At 45.5% G+C, this 16,320-nt stretch overlaps 1 protein-coding gene across 2 annotated transcripts in view; it reads right to left on the bottom strand.

Annotated features, from left to right (window-relative positions):
• Positions 1 to 1,869: 1,869 nt before the first annotated feature.
• The window catches only part of LOC146062531 (uncharacterized), a 65,291-nt gene continuing 50,840 nt past the window's right edge, over positions 1,870 to 16,320 (bottom strand). For both annotated transcript variants that reach the window (XM_083174645.1, XM_083174644.1), the window contains exons 3-5: positions 10,390 to 10,594; positions 3,137 to 3,350; positions 1,870 to 2,311 (exon numbers count right to left, since the gene is read on the bottom strand). In XM_083174645.1, coding sequence (XP_083030771.1) covers positions 2,233 to 2,311; positions 3,137 to 3,350; positions 10,390 to 10,594 — 498 coding nt within the window. In that variant the 3' untranslated portion in view covers positions 1,870 to 2,232. The remainder of the gene's footprint in view (positions 2,312 to 3,136; positions 3,351 to 10,389; positions 10,595 to 16,320) is intronic.

Raw genomic sequence — 16,320 nt, 5'->3', positions numbered from 1 at the left:
TTATTTGGAGTTACATTAGTCTTAGTCTTTTTTAGGATTGACTGTTACCCCTTCTTCAGTTCAGTTATTTGTTTTTGATGATCTACAGTACTTTGCTGTAGGGTTTGCACATTTTACCATTTGGGAGCAGTGCTCGAAGTGGAAATTTTAAAGTGGGGGTATGGAAAAACAAAGGATCTAGTTATGCGCGCGCCAAAGGCGCGCTCCGAGAAAGTAGGTGTGGCCACTGAAAAGGGGGGCATGTCTTTAAGTGTAGCATACCACACCACATACGCTTTATACACACTAGTAGGGCCCCTTATACTATCTAATACTAGTGCCCCTAACACATTGTGCCACACGGTATGAGCCAAAATTCAAGGACAAAGGGACAGGGAGAGTGACAGCAGAGAGAGAGTGACAGCGGGAACACAGAGAGAGTGACAGCTGGGACACAGAGAGAGCCACATATGTATATTTGGCATCAGGGTACTTCCTCCAATGACTATACAGTTGCTTCCAATTTCAATGCAATTATAATCCCACAAGGGAGATTGTGTGGAACATTGGAGACTACACACCTGAGGTATCCAATAGGTGCAGGTCTATCCTCCTGAAATATAAAGTGCGGACCTTTATGCTTAAACACCAGAGTTGCAGTTTTGATGCATATGTGTTTTTAAAGAGATACACCTCTTTATTATTATTATTATTATTATTATTATTTTTATATATATATAATTATGTATATGTAATTTTCTTCATTATATGTTGTGTCTAATATTTTTTAATGGTTAAATATGTTTTTTTTTTAAATAAATTGGCTTTATATTTTGAAGCGCTCTCTTCTTATTAAATATTTATATACCCCTGGAATGCTGACAGTCTCCCGTATCCACCCTTTGTGGTGGGTCTGTGGGGACCAAATGATGCATATTGTAATACTGGTATGGCCCGGCAGCGAACATGGCCAAGATGACGTGTTTGCGCAGGCCACTCCCCCAGTATGGGACATTACCATAAGCCCCACCTCCATCACACCCCTCTTACATCCTACCGGAGCTCCCCTCCCGGTTTTCCAAAAAATAGTATGGTGTAGCTGCACAGATTCTTATAGCCCACAGTACTGCACCAACCTACCATATACTTTATCACAGCTATTTATTCATTTGAGTGCCAACATCTCTGAGAGAGATGTGCAAAATAGCCTTTAAAAATACCAGTGTCACTCACATTTGTTATATAGATTAAAATAAAAATGTTGAGTAAAAAAAGATTATGTTTCCTACTGTATATAAGGCAAACATTACAGGTCATTATGATGGATAGAAATGTTTGTTTGGCAATTTTACAATTATTTTGACAAATTCACTTGGCCCTCAAAGGGTTAACACATGAATATGGGTCAGACCAGTACAGTAGTACAATGGGAAACATTGACATTAGTGGGAAATAACACATCAGACACTGATTAAATATTATGGCAGATATGGTGGCACATATCTTGTAGTTACGCCACTGACTGTATGTGATCCTGGGCGGTGTGAACCCACCCAGATCTTATTATATATGCGATCCTTAGTAAATGGGCCCCCAAGTGTTGAAGCATCAGTCACCTCTGGGGCTCAACGTAGCTGCACAGATCCTCATAACCTACCATATTCTTTTATTACACATTACATTCCGACAGCTATAACACATGAATATAGGTCAGACCAATACAGTAGTACAATGGGGAAAATTCTAAGTAGTACGTGGGAAATAACACATCAGACACTGATTGACTTGTGTTACTTTTTATTGTTGAAATAACAGATTCATATAGAGGCCGCTCAGCGACCAAATTACTCCATAGAAACTTAGAGCAAAATGATGTTTCAAACTTGCTGGATATGGAGAGAGGGAGTTGTGAAGACAGAGATTGGGGGTAGGGGTATTACCTGTCAACGGGACAGGCTTGGGTAGGGGGATTAGCCGTCAACGGGACTGGCTTGGGTAGGGGGAATAGCCGTCAACGGGACTGGCTTGGGGGAAAAGCCGTCAACGGGACTGGCTTGGGTAGGGGGAATAGCCGTCAACGGGACTGGCTTGGGGGAATAGCCGTCAACGGGACTGGCTTTAACAGTTGCACAAACAGTAATGATCAAGTTTGATGCAGTAACTGACACAAGTCAAATCAATTAAACTTTTCGAAACAAGTTCCCAGGTTATGTTATAGGCGATGTTTAGGGCTCAGTGAGTCTGATTTCCAGGTTAAATGTCAACGTCCTCCTCCTCCTGCCACTCCTGCCATAGGTAGCCAACATCAATACGTGTCTTGTAGATGACGGTCCTATAAAAACAAATTTTGATCAGTGACTGTTATTGTAAAGACACAAACGTTTGCCATGTCCAAGTCATCTTATTATTCCCTGGCCTGCTGCTACCTAGCACCTGCACCATGTTAGTGGCCCTTACTGACTACATTTCTCTGTGTGATTCCTCTTTGGACCAATAAGAGCGCTGATACTGTGGGTGTGACATGACAAGGACGGCCCCATACAGGAAGCCCAGTGTACAGTGATGTGAGATCCCTCTAATGGGGCTACACACCCAGAGATTTGGGCCTATTTTCTAAGTGATCTGACTAGATTGCCTAGAAATGAAGCACACATCGCTGTATGTAGGGCCCATAGCGATAGTGATGTGTGGCCCCGTGCGTCGCTCTCGCTGGGAGATATAGATACTACATGCAGTAATAATCTAGTCATCACCTGTGTTCTCTCTTTTGAGAACGTAAGCAGTGACAGATCGTTCAACGCAGATCGCTGGTGCAGTCCTGAGCGCTGTGTGCTGAGCGCTGTGTGCTGAGCGATCTAGCATCATTCAGATCACTGATAATATCGCTACGTATATAATTTACATTACTTCATTTCTCCTGTAGCATTGCTCTTCTTATATTGTTACACTCATTAGTATCATGATATATACATGTATGTCATACAAGTAGAATACCAGCCCATCAGCGCTCTGTGTGGTAGAACTTGTGTAGCAGCCCCAGCTGCAGCAGATATGGAGATAACGTTTCTACATCACAGCATGTTTGTAAGACAAGAGACCTGAAATCCACCCCAGAGACCAGAGCAGGGAGGACGCGAGTATTGTGCCGGCATTCTACCTGCGCGAGGAGTCACTGGTGGTATCTGAGCTTTCTGAGGAGGAATCAGAGGATTCAGAGCTGGTGCTGCTGGTGTCTGATGAGGATGATGACCGGTCCGTCAGGTTATAATAGCCACTGCTGCTGCTATTGGAGATGTCATAAGATGATACGGTGTCATCCGTCATCATGGACACTGGGGACTCCTCACACCTCTTCACCTCACTCTTGCAGGCTAGAAAATGATAGACAGAAGTTGCTATGGGCAATATCAGCTTGTTATTATAGTAAATGTACCCCATGCTGTTTATTGGCTATATCTAATCAGCTGCGAGATCTGTTCGGTGGCGCAATCTCCTCCGTAGATATAAAGCGGAATAATGTATAAGGCAGAATGAGGCTGGTGAGATAACAAGCTCCTGTCCCCTCACAGATCTCGCAGCCTATTACATATATACTAGTTACCAGCCTGTCACATAACTCCCAGCTTATTACATATATACTAGTTACCAGCCTGTCACATAACTCCCAGCTTATTACATATATACTAGTTACCTGCCTGTCACATAACTCCCTGCCTATTACATATATACTAGTTACCAGCCTGTCACAGAACTCCCAGCTTATTACATATATACTGTATATACTAGTTACCTGCCTGTCACAGATCTTGCAGCCTATTACATATCTACTCGTTACCTGCCTGTCACATAACTCCCTGCCTATTACATATACACTAGTTACCAGCCTGTCACAGAACTCCCAGCCTATTACATATATACTAGTTACCTGCCTGTCACAGATCTCCCAGCCTATTACATATATATGTACTAGTTACCAGCCTGTCATAGTACTCCCAGCCTATTACATATATACTCGTTACCTGCCTGTCACAGAACTCCCAGCCTATTACATATATACTAGTTACCAACCTGTCTCAGATCTCGCAGCCTATTACATATATACTAGTTACCAGCCTGTCACAGAACTCCCAGCCTATCACATATATACTAGTTACCAGCCTGTCACAGACCTCCCAGCCTATTAAATATATACTAGTTACCAGCCTGTAACATAACTCCCAGCCTATTACATATATACTAGTTACCTGCCTGCCACAGAACTCCCAGCCTATCACATATATACTAGTTAACAGCCTGTCACATAACTCCTAGCCTATTAGATATATACTCGTTACCTGCCTGTCACAGAACTCCCAGCCTATTACATATACAGTATACTAGTTACCTGCCTGTCACAGAACTCCAAGCCTATTACATATCTACTAGTTACCTGCCTGTCACAGATCTCCCAGCCTATTGCATATATACTAGTTACCTGCCTGTCACAGAACTCCCAGCCTATTACATATATACTAGTTGCCTGCCTGTCACAGATCTCGCAGCCTATTACATATATACTAGTTACCTGCCTGTCACAGAACTCCGGCTTATTACAAATATACTAGTTACCAGCCTGTCACAGATCTCCCAGCCAATTACATATATACTAGTTACCAGCCTGTCACAGAACTCCCAGCCTATTACATATATGCGCGCGGGGAATTTTGGGGGGCGTGGCCTAATTTAGGGGGCGTGACATATACTTGCGGCTCTCCCGTGAGGCCACGCCCCCATTTCGCCGCTATGGGGGCATGACCCAGAGGCTCTGTGATCCTCTAGCCCTACCCCCAGCCCCCTGGCTGCGGGAATAGACGCTGTGCGCATGCGCACAGCATTTATTCCCCGCTGCTTAGCAGCCGACAGGGGGGACTCCCAACAGCCCCCCCTCACCGTGGGACACTGCCGCCCGCAGGTGGGACAGCGGGACAGGCCCTAATAATCGGGAATGTCCCGCTAAAATAGGGACTGTTTGAAAGGTATGCATATATACTAGTTACCTGCCTGTCACAGATCTCCCAGCCTATTACATATATACTAGTTACCTGCCTGTCACAGACCTCCCAGCCTATAACATACAGTATATACTAGTTACCAGTCTGTCACAGAACTCCCAGCTTTTTTCATATATACTAGTTACCAGCCTGTCACAGAACTCCCAGCTTATTACATATATACTAGTTACCATCCTGTCACAGAACTCCCAGCCTTTTACATCTATACTAGTTACCCGCCTGTCACAGAACTCCGAGCTTATTACATATATACTAGTTACCAGCCTGTCACAGAACTCCCATCTTATTACATATATACTAGTTACCATCCTGTCACAGAACTCCCAGCTTATTACATATATACTAGTTACCTGCCTGTCACAGACCTCCCAGCCTATTACATATATACTACTTACCAGCCTGTCACATAACTCCCAGCCTATTACATATATACTAGTTACCTGCCTGTCACAGAACTCCCAGATTATTATATATATACTAGTTACCTGCCTGTCAGAGAACTCCCAGATTATTATATATATACTAGTTACCATCCTGTCACAGAACTCTCAGCCTATTTCATATATACTAGTTACCTGCCTTTCACAGACCTCCCAGCCTATTATATATATATACTACTTACCAGCCTGTTGCATAACTCCCAGCCTATTACATATATACTAGTTACCTGCCTGTCACAGAACTCCCAGATTATTATATATATACTAGTTACCTGCCTGTCAGAGAACTTCCAGGATATTACATATATATTAGTTACCTGCCTGTCACAGAACTCCCAACTTATTACATATATACTATAACCTATACAGGTTACCAGGCAGCCACAGAACTCCCAGCTAATTACTTATATACTAATTACCAGCCTGTCACAGAACTCCCAGCTAATTACTTATATACTAGTTACCAGCCTGTCACAGAACTCCCAGTTTATTACATACTAGCTGACCCGCCCGGCGTTGCCCGGGAAAACCTTGGGGTTTTTTTATTTCCAAAATTTCTGAAAAATGTCACCTTACAGTATGCTGTGCCAAAGACCTAAGATTGTAATTTGGTAAAGATTCCACCATAATGTTAGAATGTGTTTGCATTGATACTCAATGATGGCAATGAAATCAGGTGTGGTGTTGTTGTTTGAAACACAATGCTCCTGAGTTGATAACTTGTATGTGTTGATGAATTCTACATCCACTCCTGATATTTAGCACCTACTGTATGACATACCCTCCAACATCTGAGGGTCAGAAATCAGTACAAAATCAGAAAGGGACGTGGCCACACCTCCATTTCTATACTCAATGGTACAGTTTCTAGGGTGTGTAATTACAGGCGCTGAGTGCGTGGAAAAAATTCACCGCTCCCTGCCACTGCCGCTCCCCTCACTGATCCTCAGGGGAGCCGAGAGAGGGGGGGAGCGGGTACAACTTACCCGGGACCACACTTGCTGAAGGGGCCCTGCAGGGGCCCTGGTCTGACCCCTCCCTTCCCCCTCCATCCCTCCCGGGTAGCAACAGTAGCACACACTTCTACAGCATGTGCTGTGCTGACAGCAGGCTCAGCATGAGTGTCTCACTGACAGCGTGAGAGGTCATGCTGAGCCTGCAGTCAGCACAGCACATACTGTAGGTGTGTGCTGCTTCTGAGATTACAGTTTTTAGAGTTTTCTTTCACCCTCCTCTAAACATTTTGGGGGTGTGGCCTAAGTGTGGGAGGTTCCCACAACACACACTTAGGCCACGCCCCCAAAATTTTACCGGGGCCCGGCATTCCTCTCGGCTGCCCTGCTGATCCTGCCTGCAGCAGTCTCTGAGGTCTGGAGATCTGTAAAGCACACCGGGTGTCTCTACCAAACAGTGGGGCAGCCCCTGAGTGTGGGAGCAGGTCCGAGGGCCTGGCCACATGACATCATGACGCGACGCACGCTACCCGCACCACTGCAATGCACCACTGGGAACGGGTGCAATGGGCCAAATTCTTCCCTACACCCGCAGGGCCAATCCACCAATCCAGCCATCGCAATCATAAATGGGTGCATTGATAAGGTTTGGAGTGTAAGTAGTTGAAGAATAAGACTGAGATAAAGATTTGCAATGTAAAGTGTACAATTTACGCAATAAGTCATGAAAAAAATATATAAGTGTACATAGAAGTATAATCAAGAAATGAAAGTAGGATTAAAAAATAAGTTCTGATTCAAACTGATAATTGTTTGGATGGGGGTGGGTTGCGAAACAAATCTATAGGTGGGGGGGTATGGATATTGTTGGCATAATTGGTGTTTGGTACACATACAGTGGGTCCTCAATTGATGGGATTTTCACTACAGTGTCATGGTCACAGTGTCACCATAGTGGGATTCCCAATTGGGATCCAGGTGGTCTTTTAGGGACCCTTTACAATCCCGTAGGTCTCTTCTCCTTGAGCCTACGGTCTCCCTTAATGATAGTCAATCACTGAGGGAGACCGTAGGCTCCAGGAGAAGAGAAAATGGGATTGTAAAGGGGTCCCTAAAAGACCACCTGAACCCCTCCACCTATAGATTTGTTTTGCAACCCACCCCAATCCAAACAATTATCAGTTTGAATCAGAATTTATTTTTTAATCCTACTTTCATTTCTTGATTGTACTTCTATGTACACATATTTATTTCATGATTTATTGAGTAAATTGTACACTATAACGTGACAAATCTTCATCTCAGTCTTATTCTTCAACTTCTTACACTCATAACATTCAAACAAATACATGCAGCGCTCATGCCCATCGACCAAACATTATCTGTGAACCAAATGAGTCTGGGAAACCCTTAAGGCAGAGCAGTGCCTAACATCCAACTGACTAACAGGGTGAGTGCAGTGTACCCACTTTGTATTGATCAATGGGTGCATTGACCAGGACAAAGATTTCTCAGTGCAACTGGCCGGGGAGAGCAGTGACAGGCTGGAGGACTGGAGAGACGGATATGGGGAACAAAGTAGAAACGGTACATTAGGTACAGTTTTTATTTGCCGGTACAGACGGTTAAATAAACGGCAAATTATTTTTTATGTGTTCTGTGTGTTTGTGTGTGTTGTACTGTTTTTGTGTGTGTGTTGTAGTGTATGTGGTTGTGTGTGTTGTATTGTATGTATCTGTCCAATGCGTAAGTGTGTGAGTTGTGCTACGTATATACAGTATGTGTGTGTTGTGTCTTTGTGTATCTGTGCAATGTTTAAGTGTGTGTTTTGTGTGTGTCGTACTGTTTTTTGGGTGTGTGTGTGTGTTGTGCTGTTAGAGGTATGTTATGTGTGTGTGTTGTGTGTATCTGCCCTATGTGTAAGTGCGTAAGGTGTGCTATGTATAAATCTGTGTGTGTGTAGTGTGCTGTGTGTATCTGTGCAATGTGTAAGTGTGTGTTTTGTGTATTGTACTGTTTTTGGGTGTGTGTTGTAGTGAATGTGGGTGTGTGTTGTACTGTGAGTGTTGTGTTGTGTGTATCTGCCGAATGTGTAAGTTTGTGATGTGTGCTACGTATATATGTGTGTGTTGTGTGCTTTGCGTATCCTGGCAATGTTTAAGTGTGTGTGTTCTCTGTGTTTGTTGTACTGTTTTTGGGTGTGTGTTGTAGTGTGTATGGATTTGTATTGTACTGCATGTGGTGTGTTGTGTGTGTGTGTGTATATCTGTCCAATGTGTAAGTGTGTGAGGTGCTCTACGTATAAATGTGTGTGTTGTGTGCTATGTGTGCGTATGTGGTGTACTGTGTGTGTGCATGTACAATGTGTATGTGTGTGTGTTGTGTGGTCTATGTATATCCTCAATTATTTCCTAATTGTTTAAAGCCTTCACCATAATGTTAGAATGTGTCATTCATACCCAATGACAGCAATGAAATCAGGTGTGGAGTTGTTCCTTCGCGAACGGTTTCCCAGATCATCGATCTTTTCCCCAGAACATCAATGAAGGAAAATTACAACTTGGTGTTTTTTAAATTTCTAAGTGAAATTTCCCAAAAACGGCTTCGAGGTGCACACCACCGGGTCCAGAGGTATCTTGTTGCTGAATTTGGTGTCTCTGAGTGCCACGGTGTGTCCGCAATGCGACGTACACGCACACACACACACACGCACACAGACTCTTCAACTTATTATATAGAATATACTAGTTACCAGCCTGTCAATTACATATATACTTGTTACCTGCCTGTCACAGAACTCCCAACTTATTACTTATATACTAGTTACCAGCCTGTCACAGAACTCCCAGATTATTAAATATATACTAGTTACCTTCCTGTCACAGAACTCTTAGATTATTACATATAGACTAGTTATCAGCCTGTCACATTACTCCCAGCTTATTACATATACTAGTTACCAGCCTGTCACGGAACTCCCACCCTATTACATATATACTAGTTACCAGCCTGTCACAGAACTCCCAGCCTATTACATATATACTAATTACCAGCCTGTCATATAACTCCCAGCCTATTACATATATACTAGTTACCTGCCTGTCACAGATCTCCCAGCCTATTACATATATACTAGTTACCAGCCTATCACAGAACTCCCAGCCTATTACATATATACTAGTTACCAGCCTGTCACATAACTCCCAGCCTTATACATATATACTAGTTACCTGCCTGTCACAGAACTCCCAGCTTATTACAAATATACTAGTTACCTGCCTGTCACAGATCTTCTTACCTCCCAACTTTCGAAGTTCTGCAAGCGGGACGATGCTCCTGCGCGCCGGAGGCGCGTTGAAATTTTCGGGGCGTGGCCTAATTTGGGGGCGTGGCCTAAACTTGCGGCTCTTCCGCGAGGCCACGCCCCACCATTTTGCCGCTATGGGGGGCATGACCCAGAGGCTCTGTGAGCCTCTAGCCATGCCCCCAGTCCCCTGGCTGCGGGAATAGACGCTGTGCGCATGCGCACAGCGTTTATTCCCCGCTGCTTAGCAGCTGACAGGGGGGACTCCCAACAGCCCCCCCACACCGCGGGACACTGCCGCCCGCGGGTGGGACATCGGGACAGGCCCTGACAATCGTGACTGTCCCGATAAAATCCTGACTGTTGGGAGGTATGGATCTCCCAACCTATTACATATATATACTAGTTACCAGTCTGTCACAGAACTCCCAGCCTGTCAATTACATATATACTAGTTACCAGCCTGTCACAGAACTCCCAGCCTATTACATATATACTAGTTACCAGCCTGTCACAGAACTCCCAGCTTATCACTATATACTAGTTACCAGCCTGTCACAGAACTCCCAGCTTATCACTATATACTAGTTACCTGTCTGTCACAGAACTCCCAGCTTATCACATATATACTAGTTATGCCTCTGCACCTGGGGTAAGCTTACCTTCACTGATCAGGTACTCCATGATCTCTGCCACGACTGCTGCCACGTCCTCTGTGACCAGAGTAGTATCCGGCTCAGTGGGGCGTTCACCAGACATATTAGACACGGGGGTCTGCGCGCTGGTGGGGGGCTGCACACTGGTGGGGGGCTGCACACTGGTGGGGTGCTTTGCCGCTCCCTTCTTAAGCCTCGCAGACTTGCTTGGCTGTAAGGAGCAGAGGAAGAGACATCATGAGCTGTGACTACATAACTCTCCGCAGTGCAAGCACTTTCTACCATGGAAGCAATAGAACAGATCAGGTCAATGGAGCCAGCTGTAACTGGCATATTTATATAAATAGACACCATTGATATATGCACCATCGATAAAGGGAAGCCATTGGGTTTACCAAATCGATAAAGGGAAACCATCGGGTCTACCCCATCAAAAAATTCTACATCATCCATAAACCATCGATGACTATTAATCGATCGCCATCCCTGCTCTTAATTTATGATTGACAACACCTTTCTTAGCAAGTAACTAGTTCAACACAGGTGACAGCAATCCTAATATCAGAGGGAAGCCCAGGAATGCGACATGTTGGTAGGTATGTATGCATGAGTAATAATATCAGAGGGAAGCCCAGGAATGGGACATGTTGGTAGGTATGTACGTACGTACGTACGTACGTACGAGTAATGATATCAGAGGGAAGCCCAGGAATGGGACACGTTGGTAGGTATGTATGTATATATAGCAATCATAGTATCAGAGGGAAGCCCAGGAATGGGACACGTTGGTAGGTATGTATGTATATATAGCAATCATAGTATCAGAGGGAAGCCCAGGAATGGGACATGTTGGTAGGTATGTATGCACGAGTAATAATATCAGAGGGAAGCCCAGGAATGGGATATGTTGGTAGGTATGTATGCACGAGTAATAATATCAGAGGGAAGCCCAGGACTGGGACATGTTGGTAGGTATGTATGTATGTACAAGTAATAATATCGGTACTTGTTTCCTAGCACGGCCACAATCGCGGGCATCGGGTGTAATTTTTAGTGGTCTGCGACGCGACCGACGCGATGCCCCCGATTTCCCCATTGAAATGCATTGAAAAAAGTCAAAATCGCGTCGGTCGCGTCGTATGCGGCTAAAAAAGGCTTAAATGGTCCAGACGCGATGCCTCCGATTTCCCATAGGAAACAATGTTAAATGGCTCAATTTACCCGCGATGCCCCCGATTTCCCATAGGAAACAATGTTAAATGCAAAAACAATATGTAAACGGGCTGACCACAGCGCAGGGATAATATATTCAATAAATCTGTAGGATTTGTAGGGAAACAATTTCTCCAAAATGAAGCCACGTGATTTCCGTTATCTTTAAAAATTGAGTCACTTTATTTTGCAAAAAAATGGATCAAACCATCAGACCAATCCAATAAAAATATATAAAAAATCCACAAAACATCAAACACATGAAAAAAACATCGGAACTCTTCCCTTAGGCGCCACACTGCCACTGTGGTTAGCCTTTGGGTTTTCCCTGTGCTAATTTGGTTTTCCTGGTGGTAAGGGAAAACAGAAGAGACCCTGGAGCTAGGTGCACGGATCGCTGATAATAGGTGTGCTCCCTCCTGTCAGAATCTGCCTGCGCTCGCAGTCTGGCAGGGTCGTGGCAAAGATGTTTATATGTCACGATGCTCCACGGTTGGTATGTGGTCTCTCCCCGGCTAATGATTTTACTAAGCCGCCCGAGGTTGCAAACGTCTCCCTCGGCAGGGCCGGATTAACAATGGGTCTGATGGAGCTACAGCACCAGGCCCACTCTCCAAATAGGCCCATTTTGTAGCTCAGGGCCAGCGCTTTCCAACAAGCCCAGCCCCGCGTTGCTAGCCCCCCAGGAACCGGAGATACCACCAGGCAAAGCTGGAAGGTTTTCCCCATAGGATAACATGGAACCCGCTATTTCCGACCCCCACCCGGTTCCAACGGCTGCCAGTTCACCCTCCGGCATCACAGAAGCTGAAACCCAAATCACTGGGCCTTCAATCTGATACCAGACTGGTCCATAAGGGTTCATTGGTTCTAGAGATATTGTGGTAAACCGATTTTTTTCATTTGTAATGTAATGTAATGTAATTTCACGGCTGTTTATGTTGTTTGAGGACAGATTTCTCTGGAACCAAACAACCCAGTTTCACGTGTCCAAAATCATTCGAAGCCCACATGTAAATGGTTCAGTTGGTTCCGAAGATATAGCTGGTTGTTTAAGGGGGGGTGGGTGGTTACCTCTCCCCCTCACACCAGAAAATGCAGGGACAAGGCTGGGTTAAAAAGGGGCCAGCCCATCCCTGCATTTTCTGGTGTGAAAGGGGTTATATTATATGTAGCCGGGACCTGCAGTGCTCTGAATACAGCCGGGCAGCCCCCTGCTCTCTGCCCGGCTGTCAATGGTTGTCATTTCTGCCCAGCAGCGGCTGTCCCCCAGTTACCGCGAGCATGTATTCCCCCTTGGCAACGAGCATGTAATCCCACATGGCAACGAGCATGGAACACCTGGCAATGAGCATGTAGGTAAGCAGCACTTATGTAGCACCATTTTTAATATGCATTATGGTGTTTGGCAAAAAACATAATGGACATTATGGTGTGTGGCTTAAATGTAATGCGCATTATGGTGTACATTTTTAATGCACGTCTTTAGCACGCAATGCCCCTGTTTATGAAGCATATTGTGCATTATTGCTCAATCTGTTTGGTATTGTGTGTATTTTTGTTCTATCCATGTGGCAAAATGTGAATTTTTCCTTAATCTGTGTGGCTTAAAGTGAATTTTGACTCAATCTGTGTGCCATAGTGTAAATTTTGGCTCAGTCGGTGTAAATGTGTAAGAGGCAAGTACAGTATAAGGGCGTTATTATTGTGTTGCATGATTTGTATAAGGGGTATATGTTGTGGTAAACTTAGGTGACCACATAACAGGTGCTGATAATGTTGTCTACCAAGTTTCGGCTTTCAGTATTTTTTTTATGACTGGAGTGCTGCCTCACCCCGCAAGTATCTTAGGACATTGGCATCCTGCGGGTGCACCTTTGGAGGACACCCGCCAATATATCTCCCTGCATTTTTCCTATGCCAGTCCCCTGCCTTTTTCAGGCATATATAATTAATTGAAAGTATTTACACAAATAGAGACACACCCATGAGCAGACCACCCAACCAGAACACTGGTCACGCCCCCCACATTATTAGGTGCTGGCCACAACCCCTATTATTGCGCATAATAGGCCCTTGATTATTTTCAGCTCCAGGCCCATTTAGACCTTAATCTGGCTCTGTCCCTCGGCACTCCTCCCCTGTGTCTGGTGGCTGTCTCCTCTCAGAACTCCGGTCTCCAGCTGCTCACCAACGCGTTTCTACCGTAATCGGTCTTTCTCCGAAGCGTGGCGAGCGCAGCGAGCCCCGCGAGGGGACGCGGATACCTTCACAGGTAAACGCGTCCCTTTGCGGGCTTCACAGGTATCCGCATCCGCTCGCCACGCTTCGGGCTCGGTGGCTCGCTGCGCTCGCCACACTATTCTATTCTCAACTCCACGCCGACGTGGATAGTGGGGGTATGAAAAGGTCGGAGGACGCGTACCGCTGCGCTCGCCACGCTTCGGGTTCGCACTGATCGTGGGGTGGCGTAAACTACTTTTGGGGGGACATTTCACTGTTCAGGGGTGTTTTGGGGGGGTTTCTGGAACATTTACCATTGTTCCCTATGATGATTTGGGTAAATTGAGCCATTTTACACTGTTTCCTATGGGAAATCGGGGGCATCGCGGGTAAATTGAGGCATTTAACATTGTTCCCTATGGGAGATCGCGGGCATCGCGTCGGTACCATCGCACCCGTCAATAGTGCATCTGGCCATCGATAGTGTTAAACTATGCAATGGATGTCCATCGATATTTTTACCTATTGATGGTCATCCATTGTGTTTCACTGGTTGGCCTGTGCCCCAATCAAAACACAGGGGCGGGCTTTTGCAGATGTCAGGGGCAGAGCTATGCCCCATGTCCTGGGATCTTTCGAAAAAATAAACAAAAGCAAAACATCAGTTTTCCTGTGCCATCGATGGAGAGAAACCATCTGGTTCTCCCCCATGTATAGCAAAAGTATTCAACATCAGCCATAAACCTGGTCGATGGCCATCCCTATAATGTTCTCCACATATTTTATACAGAGCATAGGCCGGGCTACTGTCACAGCAGCTGCTGCAATCTGAGCTCTCAGGTGATTGGCAGATAATTGGCAGCATGCCAAAAGGAGAATAGTTACATTTGCAGAACTGCAGGGAGGGAGCAGTAACTCTTGTACAGTGGGGAATCCACATTACATGCAATGCAGACCTATCTGAGCTCACAGAACACATGGGATAGACATGAGATAATAAGGCAAAGAGGCAAAAATCATACTCGTCTACTCTTCCAGATAGGCCAGGAGGCTTCCATAAATTGGCCCCAGGACAGCAGGCCAGTCACCCGCAATGCCTTGCCCCTCCTGCCAGCACTTCCCCACTTAGTCCGCTGAGCCCTCCTTACCCCTGCAAAGTGAGTGGGGCAATGACACGATTCACATTAAACCACTTAATCATAACCCCGCCCACACTTTGCAATGTTGGTAATAGCAGGGGGCAGGGCTATAATGATGCATCGCATTTTCACGCCCCCAGGCCGCCTTCTCCATGCCACCTCCCAGGGGTGCTTTAACAGAGCAGACTGTCGGTGGATCCCCCTTCTCTTCATGGTGAGGTAGACTCTGCTAGGAGGGTCACCACTATGGGCGGTATTCAATGAGAATACCTGCGAGGTGCAGCGAATCCTTTTTAGGATTCGCTGCACATTCGCCACGTTCCGGAGCCTTGCTGCCCCTGACTGGCGAATATGAGCTCCTGCAGCGATTGCCGCAGGGAGCCTGAGGACGGTGCCAGGCAGAGAGATGGTAGTCTCTCTGCCTGCCCCAGAACTTTGTGGGGGGTAGGTGGGCTCCCCGGGTGCCAGGCAGCACAGGCTGCCCCCCGGGGGTTCCAGCAGGGGAGCGTATATTCACTACACCCGATCGTAACGATCGGGCGATCGGGTGCAGTGAATATATGAATATGTAATGAGCGGCTTGGCTCCGGCGGCCCCTGCTGGCTGCTGTGTAAAAAAAAAATATATATATATTTTTTTTAAATTAACTATATATTCATGTGCTTACAGCACATGAATAAAAATAGCATGCCCCTCCTCAGAATAAAATTCCTGATTTTTTGACACCAAATGTAAAAAACAAAACACTTTATTTTAAAAGTTCACATTCCACTTCTCCATAAAAAGATAGCGATTGCTACTCGGTGAATCATGGCGAAAAAAACCTTCAAATGTATTCGCCATGTGGTCATTGAATAGGGTGATTCACCGTTTTAGTCAAAAAATCGCCAAACAGCACAAATTCGCCATAAAAACATGGCGAATCAGGCTCATTGAATACCGCCCTATGTCGCATGGGCAGTTAGTGGCAGTTACAGTCAGGCAGGAGGAGCATGGGCAGAAGGCAGCTACTGGCAGAGTAACCTACGTTTATGTCAGCAGCAGAAGTGCTGCTGAACTACAAAGCCCAGCGAGAAGGGGAGATGACGCTTCAGTGCTGATAATGTGAGAGCCTGTGAGGCTAATGGTAAAACGTGAGTGTTACTACACAACATGTCCACATTATAATACACTGCTGCCTGGGAATGGTGCAGGGGAGGGTACAGGAGAGGTACATAATATCACCCACCCATGTACCCCTAATGCTACATACAGGGAACATCACCTACCCATGTACCCCTAATGCTACATACAGGGAGCGTCACCCACCCATGTACCTCTAATGCTACATACAGGGAGCATCACCTACCCATGTACCCCTAAT

The sequence above is a fragment of the Crinia signifera genome, chromosome 3 (genome assembly GCF_055691185.1).
Source record: "Crinia signifera chromosome 3, ASM5569118v1, whole genome shotgun sequence".
Classification (NCBI taxonomy): domain Eukaryota; kingdom Metazoa; phylum Chordata; class Amphibia; order Anura; family Myobatrachidae; genus Crinia; species Crinia signifera.
The sequence above is the reverse complement of the archived record's forward strand: the minus strand, read 5'-3'. Positions and strand labels throughout refer to the sequence as shown.